The sequence below is a fragment of the Phaseolus vulgaris genome, chromosome 7 (genome assembly GCF_051622355.1).
Source record: "Phaseolus vulgaris cultivar YP4 chromosome 7, ASM5162235v1, whole genome shotgun sequence".
In the NCBI taxonomy this organism is placed as follows: Eukaryota; Viridiplantae; Streptophyta; class Magnoliopsida; order Fabales; family Fabaceae; genus Phaseolus; species Phaseolus vulgaris.
In genome coordinates this window covers 13,946,382-13,964,342 of record NC_143504.1, presented here as the reverse complement: position 1 = coordinate 13,964,342, position 17,961 = coordinate 13,946,382, and the positions used below count along the sequence as shown (strand labels likewise).

Below are 17,961 nucleotides of genomic sequence, written 5' to 3'. Positions count from 1 at the left end.
GGAAAATAATGTGTTCATTGACCTATTATGATATTAAACTAAAATTAAAAAATACTTGATAAAACTAAATTCAACTGTAAAATTGTTTATATAAATAGAATTATAATTTAAGCAAACTAAAAAATTAAATTAATAAAAGTTATTTTTAAATTGATTAAACTATTTAAATTATTTCAAATATTATTAATTATTATTTGATCTTAAAACTTTTTTTAACAATTTTAGTTCAATTCAATTCAAGAAATGTTATTTAAGAATAAATAATTCAATTTTTTAAAACAAAAAACTTAATTTCTTTTTCTATTGAAAAATAATTTTTTTAATAATGCAAAAATGATAGCACTCTTTATTTGATTGAAAAGTAATGGACTTTTTTTTTTCTTTGTTATAAATTTAAATTAATGAAAGCAAAATGATACTGATTAATTTCAGTCTTCAAACATTTTGGAAGCAGGGTTAAGTTAAATCTTGTTGGCATATCAAATATCAAGACAACCTAGGTGTGTCAACTCTGTTTGTTTCTTCTATATATATTAAATATGATTTGATTTGTCTTCACAAACTTCACACTTTCTCAAATGCCCCTCTACCAACTCTTTAATCTTTCTGTAGGATGCAATTTGGGGTGAAACTTTCACCTTTAAAAAGCAATTTGCTTTGCAAATATGACTATCCTCCAACCAAATTTGCATGCTATAATTGGAAGTCTCATTCTCCAAACGATTCACCATATTCCATACACTCTCCACAAATATTCATGGTGTATTAGGGGGCCATGTCTTAAAAAAAGTTTTAAATATATTATTAGATAAAAGGTCAATAGTAGAATTTAGTATAAGCCTTTTATTTGATATGGAAAATTACCAAAATTATTTCAACATCAAATGATCAATTTCTCAATATAAAATCAATTATATAAATTAACATATCAAACTTAATTTTAGATGGGTTCAATGTATACAGATTCAAAAGACGCAATAACTAGGATTTTTGAACGAACAATTGTAAAGTTTTTTATGTTATAATCCTCAATATAAAATCAATTGAATAAATTAACATATTAAATTTCATTTTAGATGGTTCAATGTATACAGATTCAAAGACGCACTAACTCTAGGAATTGAACGAGGAATGGTAAAGTTTTTTTTTATAAAATTATATAATTAAAGCTTTGTAAAGTTTAGATAGATGAACATACAGTGAAGCGTATCTTAACTGCTATGTTATGATTTTTTAAGAGGATTTGATTCCCATGGCAGCAGATAATATTTTCCTTAAAGAAATCAAATACGTGTTGAGGGAAAAATTCTTTCTCGCACAATAATGATGATCGAAACGATATGACATAAAAAACAGCATTATAAATAGAAATTATGAGAAACATAGATTTAATAGATCTAACGTGATTCCACACTTTTTCTTTTGTCCGCACCCAAATGGATATTTATTATTTTAAATAAGATAACTAATTTTTAAGACGGTCTTACAATCAATTATCAGCTTAATCTTACTTTAATATTATCTTACCACTAATCAAATCACACCATAAACTTTGACATTGTTTTCGGGGGAAATAATTTCATACAGAACAATGAAAATCAACAAAAAAACGTTACGAATACAGGTAGAAAAGGATGTGAATTTATGTGGTTTAACACCTTATATCTCTCCACAAGGACCCCATTTTATAGAGGTGTTTCATCCATTAATGAGACTTTCTATGGAATATGAGTATTTCATATACATGTCGCATTGCATTGTTAACTATTGCTAAAGGAACAGATCGTTTCACTTTCATCATCAACAAAATATTCAAATCATCTTGCTGATGAACATATTACATCATCATATCACTATTAAAGAAAACAAAAATACATACACATCAAATTGTAAAACTTCATATTGCAACTTTAATTACTTTTACTTTTACTTCAATTTTTTTATGTATTAAAAATTAAATTTTAAGTTTAACTAATCTTTATAAAACTGATAAAATTTATTATCAATTATATATTATAAAATTGATCTAATATTTAATTAATGTGTGATCTTTAATACAATTTATCACGTCGAAATCAATAATCGAAATCAATCAACTTATTATTGTGATTAAGTATTTATGAAAAATTTAATACTGGATAGTATGATTTTCTAAAAACATTCGTTAATCTAAATTATAAATAATTATAACATCATTAAAAAATAAATTTTAAATCTTAATTTTACAAAACGATATATATTATGAACTGATTTTAACTTCAACTGTCTTAAAAATATTTAATCATATATGAATTTATCGATTTAAGAGTATTCAATAATGTTTTTTTTTATCGTTTTACAAGTTTTTAATTTCATAATATAAGTCAAATTATTATATTTTATTTTTTAATATACTTAATACTATACTTTGTTTCTTTTAATTCATCTACTTTTCTAATTAATCACTAAAACTGATCATCTAGCACCTTTCATAATTCATTTTTAAAAAAAATTCCAAATTCTCTTCTTTTTTGCATCTCAAATCCGTTTGGTCATAAATTTAAATCTTTTAAATAATATATCAAATTGAATTAAAATTATATACATACATATTAAGATAAACATATAAATGATATCTAAAAATTAATGTACAATTAAGATATAAATTATAGCAAAAATGAATTTTAATTTAATAAAACAAAATAACATTTAATATATATTTCTAAATAATAATAATAATAGCTTTGATTTAATATAAAAAAGTTGAAAATTAAGTAAAATGTCTTATTTTTGGGTTGGTGGTTGTAATCCTAATTTAGTATTAGTAGGGGATTTAATTGAAGTCATTTGCAGTCAATGATTTTTCATCATTGAAATCATTATAATCTGCACACAGATATCTAGGGCCTAGGGATTAGCACTTGTTGAAAAGTAACATTCTAATGATGGTAAGTTCACAAGCCCTACTTCTCTCTACTTCTATGCAACTATGCTTGATCATCCCATTTTCCCCCAAACTAAAGTTAGTCGTCTCAGACATAAAAGGGCAAAGAGGTAATTTCCAAGAGGTGTTGTCAATCAAACCAAGAGAGATAATAGAAGCACCTAAACCATTATTTTTTATTTTTTTACCCAACACCTTTATCTGTCTGCATCAATAATCTCTCACTGTCATTTTCAACCTATTTCCATTTCCACAAAAGCCCTAAAGGCCAAAACACTGCTTCTTTCTCAATTAAGCCCCTCTGGTCCCTCACTATCACATTCTCTCTTTGCTTCGGACACTGCCATAGGTCAAACCAACTCACCTAGCTGCACACCCCTTTCTTCCTCTCCTACAAAAAAAAAAAAAAAAAACACTGTGAAATTCCTAAAAATGGTTTCAGAAAAACAGGGTTAGCAAAAAGCACCTAGCATCACTACGCTTTCAAGTATTCTAGGAGTTATCAAAAAATATGAGGGGTTGAAGGTAGCCTAGCTACTAGGAAAATAGGTTTCTCCTTCTTCTCTCTCTAAACTGTTCTTTTACCCTCCTTCCTGTTAAGTTATCTCCATTGTCCATCAATTCAACCCTCTCTCTCTCTTTCTTTCTCACTCACTTCTCACTTCTCAGCACAGTTCAAACCCTGCCGAAATCTGATCACCATCAAAGCCATTTTTCTTTTCTCTCTTGCGCACCCTCCTTCCATGCCTTATATTCTTGAGAGATCTTCTTCCTTACCCTCCTTACACACCTCAATCTCCACAACTGTTCAACACCCTCCTTATCGATCCAACACGCTAAGTCACTGAGCAAAAAACAGCAGCAAACCCTTCCCAAACAGTAACAAAGAAGATCGCAGATCCAAATATCCAATAACACCTTCTCCTACAGATCATGAACTCCTTTCAAGAATTTGACTCCTCGTCAAACTCGGATTCCAAAGCCATCAGCCTCTCAGCAGGTAACACCTCCAATTTCCCATCACCACCACCACCTTCATCTTCATCATCACCACCTTCCTCTTCCACTACTCTGAGCCGCTATGAGAACCAAAAGCGGCGGGACTGGAACACGTTCGGGCAGTACCTTCGGAACCACAGACCCCCACTTTCGCTCTCACGCTGCAGCGGCGCACACGTGCTGGAATTCCTGAGGTACCTCGACCAGTTCGGAAAAACCAAGGTTCACACCCACCTTTGTCCATTCTTCGGGCACCCCAACCCTCCTGCACCTTGTCCTTGCCCTCTACGCCAAGCATGGGGCAGCCTTGATGCTCTTATAGGTCGTCTCAGAGCTGCTTTCGAAGAAAATGGAGGAAAACCTGAAGCTAACCCTTTTGGTGCTCGTGCTGTGAGACTTTACCTTCGTGAAGTGCGCGATTCACAAGCCAAGGCTAGGGGAATTAGCTACGAGAAAAAGAAACGCAAGCGTCCTCAACATCCTCCTCCGTTGCCCCCCTCAAATAATGCAAGTTAGTAAGGCCACATAACTAACCTCATAATTATTCCATGTACCTTACGAAATTCAAGGGTTTTGGTAGTTATTAAGACACTCTCTACCTTTTTTTCCTATGCATCCAAACTCATTAAACTATTAGTCAAACAATAACTGTATCACAACACAACTCTTAGGTTTCTATAACTAGCTGTAAACTAACCTGCACGTGTCATCTAATTAATCTTTATTTGGACTTACTTTCACATGAGGCCATTGGTAGTGTAGAAATTAGCAATGCGTATATGCAGATCAATTATGTTTCTTTGTTTTCTTTTCATGTTTTTTTACTCCGTGTTTGCTTGTTATGCAGAAATTGTGATTTGACAATGGGCTGGGGCACTGCAAAATGGGGACACCCTTTGCAATTTCATTAGAAAATATATTGTGTAAACCTAAACAGCAGTACTCTTGGTAGATGCAGCAGTAATTTAAGCAGTGGCAGTAAAAAACAGTGGAGGGCTGTGCGTGCGTGTGTGTCACAGACCAATATTGCAACATCGTCCAATTTGTATTAATAAAATAAAAATGTGTATGTACTCTTGAAGATGTTATGACGAAAATAATGGATCTCAAGATCGTCTTAGTCTCCATGTATTTTCATTCCTTGGATGCGGTGAAGTGCAGTTTCTTTTCCTTTAATTACCGTGTGAAAATCTCCCTCTCTCTCTCTCTCTAACTTCCATATATGCCATTTACTTAATCGTACATGTTCATTTATACTTCAGTTGAGAGTCAGGTGATTTTGGTGGTGGTTTCTGTTCTGCTAGTTCATTTATTTTGTGTAGTTTCATGTGTGATTTCATTTATAAATATGCAGTTGAACACCGAGTCCACATAATCCATGCTTCAAACTGTCATGCAATTGGTAGTCATCATAAGGTGAGTAGTGCGTTGGAGTGTGTGCACACGAACTCTCTCTGAATCAATTCTGATATATTGTCTACTTAAGTGGGAGAAAAGAGATTGCGCTATTGCCACATTTTTAAATACCCTCATAATAGTGCTATTTGTTTTCTTTTGGTCAAAGCCTGAAACTTGAAACAGGCAACATACTATGCAAAATCCATATCTGTGTATGTATGTAGTAGTTATTTTCATTTTTCCATGGTGTCTTCATTCAGCTTTAGTATCTCTTTGTATATTAATATAATATTAATCAGAACAGAATAATGATTGGACAGATATACGTCTAATCTAATGCATTTTAATCACACATTTTTAATTAAAATCTATTCAAAATTATGAAAGCATGTCTTATTAATGAATCTTATTCATTATTTTATATTTTCTTTGTTAATAGATATTTTAGAAAATGTGGAAGAGTGTGATTAAATTTACAAACTAAAACAGTCGTTTATTTTTGTCTAGTGTTTGAAAAAATATAAATGGGTAATTGTTTTTATATAAATTCTGAACACAGCTGTGTTTTCCCTTGTAGTTAGAGATATTCAAGTTCTTGATGATGTCATGACATTCTTCTTATGTGACTGCATGTATGACCATACTAAACCTGACATACTGCTGTGTTTTGAAAGCTAAACAAATTTAAAATGTCCTAACAGAGTTGGTCCAGTAAAAATAAGAGGTACTATTAAGACTATTTTCTGCTACTACTTGCCTAGTATGTCCCGATTATATCATGAAAGAAAATTGCATACATAACACAATATATGTGTGTGTCTGTTTTGCATGTTTTCTCCTTCTTATGAATTGTATGAAGTAACCCTCTTGCTGTAGCTCTTCTCTCTTTGTGATTTCATTGGGTTCTGATGATGAATTTGTTGAGGAGAGTAACGTTGCTTAAGAATAAGACAAATACTGAACAAGTATGAAAGAAAAATGATGATTTAAAAAGAAAAAAAGAGAAAGAATGCGATATAAAATAGATTAATAATAGTTAAATGAATAGTAGGTAGTTATTAAAAAAGAAAAAGAATGAAGGATATGAGTGGATAATATATAGTTTGAGCTGATTACTAATTTTGAAGTCTATGTATCTATATATTATGGGAATTGCAGTGAGTTTGGTGATTTATTTGCATAGGATGTGGTTCATAATTTGGCATATATAGAGAGATTTGAGATGAAGGATTTAATTGGGATTCCTGAAATAGCACTAAATGCTGATCATTCATACAGATGCCCTACGTGTGTCGAAATGTTTCCTTCTTCAATTATAAAAGTTAAAGGGTATGGAAAGAATTTATTAAAGCAATGTCTTTATATTAGTTTTCTATGTAGTGGGTTTACTGTGCCAAATCATGTAAGAAGAGGGCCACCCTTTACTTCTTACTTCTTCTCAATTCATCATTTTTTTATTAATTTTACCTCGCTCATAAGGTGGGTCCTATTAAGGGAATAAATTTTTTTATGTGCCTTTATCAACTACTTAATATTTATATATTGCAATCCAAGGGATTTAGATCTTGTTTACCTACAAAATCTATCATAATTTCTAAATAACGGCTACAAGTTTAATTGAATTCAGGTTTTTCCAGACACATCATAAAAAATCAAATAAAAAATAATAATTGAAAAAGAAAATCATTGGGGGTAAGGATAAGCAAACGAGACTTGTTTTAATGATCTCACAAAAATATTGTGACTGGAAGAACCTAGTTGGGGTTCCCAAGGAAATTCTTAAACCTATTTTCACAAACACCAATAAGATTGTTATACTGACAAATGTATTACCTTAATTATTACATAAATGGACACAAGAAAATTGAAAATTAATCAGTGAGGAAAATTTTTCTTGCAAATTCTTTACAAATCTCTTGCTAATACAATAAGTGACAACTTTAAAAGGAACTTTTTCTCTCTAAATTTAGGTCAGTAATTACTTATAAAACTATTTTTACACCAATCTTCTACTTTAGAATCACATGTTTAATATTTTGAATTTTATGATATAAGTAAGATTTGAGTCTTTTTACATAAGTTTAAAACTTAAATCTTATAAGATCTATTTATCAGAACACAGTAATATAACAAAAAAATAGTTTTAAATAAGATTTTAAAATATTTTTTTTTCTTAAAATAACTTTTTCTTTATCGTTCAAGTAAGGTCTTATAAAATTAAAACTTTTGTATTAAAGAAAAATTGACAACAAGTCTTAAAAATAATATAATATAGTGGGATCCGCAGAAAAACATGAAGACATTATGCAATGATTCTTGACTAATCTCTAATTAATCTGTTACATTTATTTTCTCCCTAATCACTCACAAACTTCAAATTTTATCTTTAAGTTCAATTTTAAAAATTATACCTCTCTCTATATATTAAAATCTACAATTAAAACGTATACTAAAATAATTAAAACGCCAATAAGCGATAAAGTAGTTTATAATGAATAAAACACTCTTTTTTTAATTGAAATTTGTATTCATCATATTTCTTTTAAAACGAATTGGAATAATGAGAAAATTTTCCCTTTGCTAAGTCGCAAGGGAGAAGATTCTCCCACTTTGGTTTTCAAACTCCCATACCTCAAAAATTTAAAGATAATGAAAAATTGATTTTAAAAACTAACTTATTAGTCTCTAAACTAATAATATTTATTAATTTAATTAAAAAATAATTTAAAATCTAAAATAATAAGTAATTAAAAGTTTGATAGTTAAGATTAAATATTAATTTAAAAATTATTTTTTAAACTTTTATTGATAATAAAAATTATTTTATATATAATAAATTACCCGTATGGACTGGTTTTCTAATAGGTTGGTCCAGCTAGTGGCAAGGAGGTGCAAATCTGTCCAGAATGGGGTGAAAGGTGAAGGGGGGAATTTTGATGCTGTTGGTTTTTTCTCCATCTGTAGTGTGCAGTGCACCTGAATTCTCTTTAGAGGGGAGGCAGTTGGAGGGCAGCCACTGTGGTTCTTGTTTCCAGGGGGAAGGCCATAGTTTCCAATCTTGAATCTGCATGCTCTTCTGAGCCGTGAAGGTGTTGTCTGGCCTTGAGTGGTACTGCTATAGGTTGGTGTGGTAAGGGCTGATGGTGGAACATTTTATGTTGCTGCCAGGTCTGGTACTGTGGTTCGGTTGGCCTAGTGTATAATGGCATTGGGAGTATGCGCTGCTAGTGTTGTGAAGCAAAGTGTGAATTGAGCGAGGCACATCAGTAATGACTCCTAGTATGCAATAGCCTACTGGACAGCCTTGAGCATTGAGGTAGTTGACCTGGAGTGCGACCTGCAGTTGACCCGCAGTTGGTTTTGGTGCGTATAGTTTTCATAAGTGGAGTGTGAAGAGTGCTGTTGACCAACACATATTGGCTTGGTTAGCTGCTGTTTTCATTCTGCTCATTGGCATCGGTGGTGTTTCCTGGTATTTGGAATGGGAGAAATTGGCCCTCTGCTCCATCAATCTTTGAAGCCATTAGCTGTTTGGTCTTCTAGCATAATGGTTCTCAGCTGGACGTGGGTTTAGCTTTTAAAATTTATAGGAAGAGTATCTAGTTTAAGCAGGTTTGTGTGAGCCTTATATGTGCTCCCTGATGTTTGGTTTTATGTATACAGGTTGGGACACCCTGAAGTGTCCCTCTTTAATTTATTAATTCTTTGCTGATAAAAAAAAAATCAATTTATAAAATAATATTTAATTTAATTAATATAATATTTTTTATCTGTAAATTAATTGATATTTAATGATTTTTTTTAGTGATATGACAATTATATTATGAAGTTCTAAGTTGATTGGTAAAACTAGTCTCTAGAAATGTCTTTCTAAAATTCTAAACATATGGAGGATGTTTTAAAGAGGTTAAGGTTGGAGTTGGAGATCTATTTACTTTATTGTATTAAATTATTAATTATGTTTTAATTAATTATTTATAGGTATTTTCTAGAGTTTCTATTAACGAGGAGAAACAATATGTATATAGATTTTTGGATTTTCAATTAATTAATCCAATTGGAACTTAAAAAGTTCAAACTCAGACCAATTCTTTGATTCCAGGAAGAAAACAAATATATTTGTCCCTTATAATAATGAGTAAGTTCAGTTAGTATAAGTTGTCAATTATTAGTATTTCATTTTTTTTAAGTTTTACTAACTGTTTTCATGGATGATGCAGAGGTCACTAATAGTTACTTTGTTAGAATTAAAGACTTTAAACAAGAGGGAGGTGAATTGTTTAATGAAAGATTTTCGAAAATACTAGACAAGAATGAAGAAACATAGAAGAAGCAATCAGATCAGCCAAGAAACAAAACTGTTTTTAATTGATTCCAGAAAATCAATCGGTTGTTTATGCGAATCAACCGATTGTTTTTATCAGTAGTTTATAAAAAACACAGTTCAAACAGTTTTAAGGAGTGAGGGATAGATAAATTCACACAAGAATTTATACTGGTTCACTCTTAACCAGAGCTACATCCAGTCCTCAGCTAACCATTGAAAATTCACTATGTAATCAACCCTAGCTTACAAACACACAAACACGAAAGAGGTGATCTTGAACCTCTTAAGAACATTCACCCTCTTTAATACACAATTCACTACAAGTTAGAACACCCTTTGACTGTATACATCAGCACCTTACAAGTTTTACAAATATGAAAAGAAATACAAGTAAGAACAAGAAAGATCACACCTGATACAGAAGAATTACAACAATTCCTATTCCACTCTTAACCAAAGCAAAGCCTTAAGCAATCTTGCAATCTTGAAAAACTTATTAATCGTTTTGGTAATCTGATATCTCTCTATTCAAAGACGTAAACACCAGTTATATAGTCTCAAAATAGCCGTTTAAGACTTTTAATCAAGGGCAAAAATAGTTTAGAATCTTGGAAAACATATTTACCAGACTTAACAAATTTTGTCAAGATTTTTAAAAAACAATCGATTGAAAACTTGATTCAACCGATTGAATTGGCCTTGATTGTGAGGTCAGCCAATTTCAGCTTTTTCAAATCCTTTTCAAAACCACTAAGTGTAAAACAATCGATTGAAATGATAAATCAACGGGTTGTTTTTCACTACTTTGAAAAACACATTTTAAAGAACTTGATTGATTCAGTTTTGGATTAAGCTAAGAGTGGATTGACAAATTCTAATCTACCCAGAACCCATGCCCACAAGCAGCAACCTAGCCTTCAAGCAATCTTCATGGATTTGGAGACATCAAAGCTTTTAGTTCAATATACTTGTGTTATCTGTAATTGATAACACTGTGTGGTTTTGTTCACTACACAAGAATCCATACACATCTCAAGTAAATAGTTGACAGGTAATTACATTATCAACTTACATGCGTATAATACTTAAACGTCAACTACCAAGTTTTTTTTCTATTAATCAGGGTATGGCGTGGATATAGCATACTCAAAGGTCGATACAATGTAAATTGTCAAAAACTAACATGGTTGAACCTGCATGTTTGTAATTTTTTGTCTTCCTCTCTTCATTGTTTGTCAAAATATTAATATTAATTTTTAATTAATATTGAATTGTAGTGTAGTAAACAAACGAAAGGGTATGAGTGTGCCTACTACATTATGCAATGGATGACTACCATTATAAAACTTGACATTGACGGAAGTTGGGAATAGGTAACAATATGTATTTAAGTTATTGTTTATAATACACTATATGTACTTTAAGACTAATCTCAACTTCTTTTGTATTACAATATTAGGAATGCTCAACCATTAAATCCAGTAGCAATAGTGATGGAAGAGGGCCAAGCACAACCTCACAAGAAAGACAAGAGCCAAGACATAAGCATCCAAAGCCAAACCAAGAGCGTCTAGGCCAATGGAGGAAGCGTCTAGACCCATGGGAGGAGCGTCTAAGCCAATGGAGGAAGCGTCTAGGCCAATGGAGGAAGCGTCTAGACCAATGTGAATCCAAGAAAGATTTGTAAGATACATGGACGGCCCATTAAGGGTAGCATGGTATTAATTGTGGTGTAAATAGCACACATGGTTTCATAAGGACTTAACCTAGATTTGTTAAGATTTGGTGCGTTTTCTAGAAGGAATCTTTAGGCTAGGGCCGGCCATGTGCCTTTAGTCTTTGGATGTAATTTGCATTTCATTTTGGTAGCATTAGGGTTGCATTATGGTCCTCCTTAGCCTATAAAAGGAGGAGCCTACACCTTGTATTTTCAAGTTTATTGTGAGTAAAGTTATGCTGCCCATTTGTGCTCAACTTTGCTTCTCCCTAGAATCCTAGGCTCTAAACTTCAATTCCTTCATCTTTTCCCTTGGGCTGGCCGAACCACCCAATACCCACACTTAACATGCACCTACAAGATCAACACCACTCTTAGGAGGATCTTGCTCACCTCATCCATTGCTTCCGCCCCTTTACTCTACTTTGATTCAAGAAGAACTTCATGAAATGCCATCATTTGGTATCATGAGCTTTGGTTCTTCAAGATGAGTAGCTCTTGGTCTTTTCAATTTTAGTTCTTCTTTACTTTCATGTTGTTCATCTTATTTTCCATAATTGTCTTGCTGTTTTTTACATTTTAATTTGTTTGGTGTGCTTTGTGGAAGATCCAACCGAAGCACTCTTGTTCAATTGATCTTGAACAAGTTCTTGTGCAATTTGTGATAGGATTCCATACACCTTTGAGTTGCTATTTTCTTTTAGGCTTTTGAGTCTTTATTGCTTTCATTATTTGGTTCATATTATGCTTTGAGTCTTTAATTTTCTGAATCTATACATGTTTTGTCAAGTCATGTTCATCCATATTGTCAACAATTCATAGTAGTCCTTTTATTTGGCTTGATTGTTTCTTGATTTTGGGTCTCTTTAATTTGCTTGAATCTGCTGTTCTTTGATCTTTTGGTGCCTTTTTAATTTTAGTTTGAGTTCATATTGTGTTTAGATCCTACACAATTCTATTTCACAAATTTCCATTGTGTCTAAACTTTGGTATCTTGCTGTTTTTGTTTCCAGTTTTCAGATTCCCCTGTTTTCACCTTCTCTGTTTTGGCTGTTTTGATCCAGAAAAATATTTCCACTCATAGGAAAATTTTGATTCTCTGGAATATGCAAGTTTAAAGTGTTATAGAAAGGACAAAAAAAGAATTAGGTCAAAAGAAGAAACAGAAAAAAAATGATAAATCTTTTAAAATCAGAGTGCAAATCTGAGGCGCTCCAGCTGGCCTAACTGAACACCAAAATTGCAAAATTTATTAAAAAAAATGGTGCATGCGTTTTGAGTGATTCCAAAGCCAGATTTTAGATAAGATCCTGAATATCTTGCATATCAAATTTTAAAAATACAGCTCAGCATAAATTGGGGAACAAACACGTTTTCAGGCCCACAACATTTTCCAGTGGTGCTGTTTTTTTTATTTGGTCATCTAATCTAGTGGTTTTCTTTAGGAATTCTTTTGTGTGCCAACCTTTAATTGAGTACCTTTTATTTGTTGCTTTAATTTCTTGACTCTCTTTCTAGTTGTCATAATCTAAATCCTTTTGGTGGTACTGTTTTATTCAATTTAATTGTTTCTTGCTTTTGTTCTTTGACCTCTAATTTGGGTGCTGGAATTTCTTCTCTTCTTTGGTGCTTATGTGGTTTGAAACTTGACTTGGTTAAGGTTCAGCCCTGTGATAGGTGCTGGAAATTGGAGAATTAAGACCATCATTCTAAGGAGAAGACAAAGCCAAAGCCGAAACAAGCATTCTTGAAAAAGAAAACACTACAAACACTTGGAGGATCAAAGAAGCATAGACAACAAGGAAGTGCACTAACCAAAAAGAGGATCAACAAAGGGAGTTTTCTTAATTCCTTTGCAACTTGGTTTATTGTTAATTACCCTTTTAATTACGTTTTAGACGGTGAGTGTGTCTTCAAGGGCTCCAAGTGTCCAAGAAGCCTCACCTAGGGCCGAATAGTATAGCATTCTTGTTTAGTAATTGTTACTTGTTTGAATTTGCTATTCTATTGCTTTAGTAGAAACGCTTTGCATGTTTAATTTTGTTTAAATTTTGTGCTAAACCGACTAGCCTTGTTGCATAGTTAGCTTACATTGTTTTCTTGCTTTTATTTCTCAACTTATTTGTGTTCTAAGTGTTTCACTAAGAGAAAGTCTTGTGTGAAGATATTGGAGGATAGTTTTTGGCAAGGAAAAGGCTTGGTACTTAAGTAGTCCATTGTGACTCACCTCCCTTACCTGGAAAACTACCTTCTTTAACTTTCCTAAACTTTCTCAAAGTAAAACACCTATATACACAAAGTTTTAGCCATGTCTTCTTCTCCTCACTCTCCAAAGTCTATTGAAAGTGAAGTAAAATCTTTGAAAACTCTTTTGAAAGAAGTTTCACAAGCGGTGCAATTAATCTCTTTTAGACAATTGGAGAATGAGAACAAAATCAATGAGTTGGCTAAGGCTCAAGAAGAGAAATAAAAAAAAACACAAAAATAAAAAAAAACGCTTACTCATGCATCTCAAAGTATTGAGTCTCTAGGGGAGGGAAGCCGTAGGATCAATGATTATTACCAACCACCCCCTAGAAGAACTAGGCAAAGGGAGCAAGAGAGCCCAAGGGAAGTAAGGGTAGACCTACCCCATTTCTATGGTAAGGAAGATGTAGAAGCCTACCTAGACTGGGAGATGAAAGTAGAGCAACTCTTTGCTTGCCATAGGGTGAGTGAGGAGAGGAAGGTACCCTTAGCAACCCTTAGTTTCCAAAGCAATGCCATGTATTGATGGACCTCTCTAGAGAGAGACCGACGTCTTCATAGGGAGCCTCCCATAGAATATTGGAATGACCTTAGGGGAGCCCTAAGACGTCGCCACATACCTTCCTACTACCATAGGGAGTTGATGGACAAGCTCCAAAGACTCCAACAAAAGAACTTAAGTGTGGAAGAGTATAGGCAGAAAATGGAGCTCTACATGATGAGAGCATCCATTAGAGAGGAAGAAACCACCACCATATCTAGGTTTCTAAGTGGGCTCAACCTTGAGATAAGAGATAGAGTAGAACTATTACCCTATCAAGACTTGAATGATTTGGTTCAACTTTGCATTAAAGTTGAACAACAAAATTTGCGCAAAACTTCAAGTCAAAGGGTGGGTTCTTCAACTCTTATCCCAAGAAAGACTTTAAAAGGGAGGGTAGTACACCTAGAGACGAATCCAAAGAAACTACCAAACCCTTAGTAAAAGATGCCTCCACCCCATACATCCGTGCTAGGGACACCAAGTGTTTTAAATGTTTTGGAAGAGGGCATGTGCAAGCGCAATGTCCAAACCAAAGGGTTTTGTTTTTAAAGGGAAAAGATGAGTACACAAGTGGTGAGGATGAACCTAGTACACAAGGAAAGGGGGAAGGAGAGAGGATAAATCCTTTGGAGGGGGACTTATTGATGATTCAAAGAATCCTCCACAATCAACCTAGTGCATCCATTGAGACACAACGAGAGAACATTTTTCATACTAGATGCAATATTTTAGAAAATATATGCTCTCTTATTGTGGATGGTGGATCATGCTGCAATTGCTGTAGCACTAGATTGATTGAGAAACTAAATCTACAAGTAGTTCCTCATCCAAAACCTTACAATTTACAATGGATCAATGAGGATGGAGAACTACGTGTAGACAAACAAGTGGAAATCGAGTTTTCTATAGGTAACTACGAAGACAATGTTTTGTGTGATGTAGTACCTATGGAAGCTTGCCACGTCTTATTAGGTAGACCATGGCAATTTGATAAGAAAACCTCGCATAATGGTCTAACTAACGAGATTTCTTTCATCCACAAGCACAAAAAGTTTGTACTTAGTCCTTTACCACATTCCCAAGTGGTAAAAGACCAAATACAAATGAAACACAAAAGGGATGAAGAAAAAATAGAAAAAGAGAAAAATTTTGGGAAACAAAAGGCGTGGGAGAATAGTGTTCCTTCCCACAAGGTCATTCAACAAGCCAAGCACAATGAAAATACCTTTACAAACATGCTTCTTGTTGAACAACCTAGCCTTTCCTATTGTAAAGGAACACTTGCAAGCATAAGCACAAAAGAAAAGTCTTTAAAAGAAGCTTGCATAGATCAAGACTATTTCTCAAATGTGTTAAGATATCCCCAAAAGAATGACAAGTTATCTATAAGCACCTACCAATTTTTGTATGAAGTAGTGCCTAGAACAACTTGCCATGTCTTATTGAGACAACCATTGCAAAATGTACAAATTTTCATAAACCGTGGTTGTACCAACAAGACTCTCTTTGCACATAAGAGAAAAAGTCTACAAGAAGGAGAACTCATGGGACAAATGAGAGTTGATAAAACTCTAGAGCTTTTAAGAGGAAAACTTTTGTCACCCATGAGAAAAGAGGTTCAAAGACATTACTTTAGGTACAACTCTTGTTTTCAAACTACACCTAAGCAAAGTCTCAAGAACTCTATACTCCTTCACCTTTTGTAAAAGATACTTGGGAAGACACACATTTCATATTAGAGCTTCCTAGGACAACAAAAGCTCTTGATTCTTTCTTCATGGAAGTGGATAAACTCTTCCTAAGAAACGTGACAAGCCTCCATGATTTATTTTAAAAAATAATGGATAGAGCTCCAAAATTTGAAAACATAGCTCTTCCTTCTATGCTTCACGAAATCATGAGGGACATTCACAATTCTTGGGATAAGAATCCTTTTCCTTATAATCATGCATACAATGGAGTAGTCCACAAGATTACTCATATTTCTCCATTTGAAGTTGTATGTGCACATTGTCCTCTTGCCTTTTTAAAGTTGCTACCATTTCTTAAAGGGATTATGCCTAAGGGAAAAGTAACTACTTTTGGAAATTTTCGAAAACATAAGAGGATTAGAGGGCACCTACAACCATCAAAAGGGAGGTATTGTGAGAAGTTGGCCAAAACAAGAGAAAAACAAAAATGGCAACTTCACACAATTAAAATTTCTCCAAATGTTCACTCTAACTCCTTTGCTTTGTTTCAAGATTCCCATAGATTGATATTTGATCCGGGAGGACACACCTTGATGAAGCAAGAGGCTGCTATCCGAGATCAAGTCTGCAAATCTGAGGATAGATCTTCTCAAGAAGGAGGAGATGATGGACACCATCCAGCCACAACCATTCCCCTAAGCAACAAAAGCATTGGATTTGAGGACAAATCCTTTTCAAGAGGGAGGGGATGATGGAAGAGGGCCAAGCACAACCTCACAAGAAAGACAAGAGCCAAGACATAAGCATCCAAAGCCAAACCAAGAGCGTCTAGGCCAATGGAGGAAGCGTCTAGACCCATGGGAGGAGCGTCTAAGCCAATGGAGGAAGCGTCTAGGCCAATGGAGGAAGCGTCTAGACCAATGTGAATCCAAGAAAGATTTGTAAGATACATGGACGGCCCATTAAGGGTAGCATGGTATTAATTGTGGTGTAAATAGCACACATGGTTTCATAAGGACTTAACCTAGATTTGTTAAGATTTGGTGCGTTTTCTAGAAGGAATCTTTAGGCTAGGGCCGGTCATGTGCCTTTAGTCTTTGGATGTAATTTGCATTTCATTTTGGTAGCATTAGGGTTGCATTATGGTCCTCCTTAGCCTATAAAAGGAGGAGCCTACACCTTGTATTTTCAAGTTTATTGTGAGTAAAGTTATGCTGCCCATTTGTGCTCAACTTTGCTTCTCCCTAGAATCCTAGGCTCTAAACTTCAATTCCTTCATCTTTTCCCTTGGACTGGCCGAACCACCCAATACCCACACTTAACATGCACCTACAAGATCAACACCACTCTTAGGAGGATCTTGCTCACCTCATCCATTGCTTCCGCCCCTTTACTCTACTTTGATTCAAGAAGAACTTCATGAAATGCCATCTAATAGACTATGTGAGGAATGCTTGGACTACATACTTCATTAAGTTTAATAACTCTAAGATAGTTAATGAATAATATATAGGTTTAACTAATGTAACATGCTTCTAATGTATAGGAAATTAGCTAAATAGATAGGAGAAGATAGGAATATGTATTGGTGACCACATACGTTATTTATCAATATATATATATATGTGATTTGATAGTTTTGAAAAATGTGTATCTAATTGTCTGAAATATTATTGCATATCTAGTTGGATTTTTAAATGAACAAGTTAATTAAGAGAAGGAAATGCATAAAAAATTTAACTCAAAAAATGTAATCATAGACTATAGGGGTGACAAAAAGTCTAGTTTTCTAGAACTGTTTCACTTTTGCACGACTCTAATCTATTAAAAATTTATTTATTTAAATATAATTTTTAGTCTGATCCACATTTTATTATATTTTCATATTAGATTTCCATTTTGTTTATATAAATTTTAAAAATAGGATAATCCAAATTTCCAATCTAAATTTTTAGAAGTATTCTCTCTCTCAAGTGCCCCTATCCAAACCACTTTTTTTATACTTTCTCTCATTTGGGGTTTCCTCTTTCTCTCTCATGCAACACTCTCTAGCACCTCTTATTCACTTTTTAGAATTTTATTTACTCTCTCATACACATGAAGCAATCAACTTTT

At 33.4% G+C, this 17,961-nt stretch overlaps 1 protein-coding gene across 3 annotated transcripts; it reads left to right on the top strand.

The window, feature by feature from the left end:
- Positions 1-3,206: 3,206 nt before the first annotated feature.
- LOC137828687 (protein LIGHT-DEPENDENT SHORT HYPOCOTYLS 4) lies at positions 3,207-5,098 on the top strand. Of its 3 annotated transcripts, none has more exons than XM_068635364.2 (2): positions 3,207-4,433; positions 4,770-5,098. In XM_068635364.2, exons 1-2 carry the CDS (start codon positions 3,857-3,859, stop codon positions 4,781-4,783), a joined length of 591 nt encoding a protein of 196 aa, XP_068491465.1. In that variant the 5' UTR covers positions 3,207-3,856; the 3' UTR covers positions 4,784-5,098. The 3 variants fall into 3 exon arrangements, with proteins under 3 accessions (XP_068491465.1, XP_068491468.1, XP_068491467.1); XM_068635367.2 differs by having other exon boundaries at positions 3,293-4,429; XM_068635366.2 differs by having other exon boundaries at positions 3,302-4,437.
- Positions 5,099-17,961: the final 12,863 nt, after the last annotated feature.

What these genes read in the sequence shown, in the direction of transcription:
- LOC137828687 (XM_068635364.2), top strand. Translation starts at nt 3,857, where the DNA reads ATGAACTCCTTTCAAGAATTTGACTCCTCGTCAAACTCGGATTCCAAA.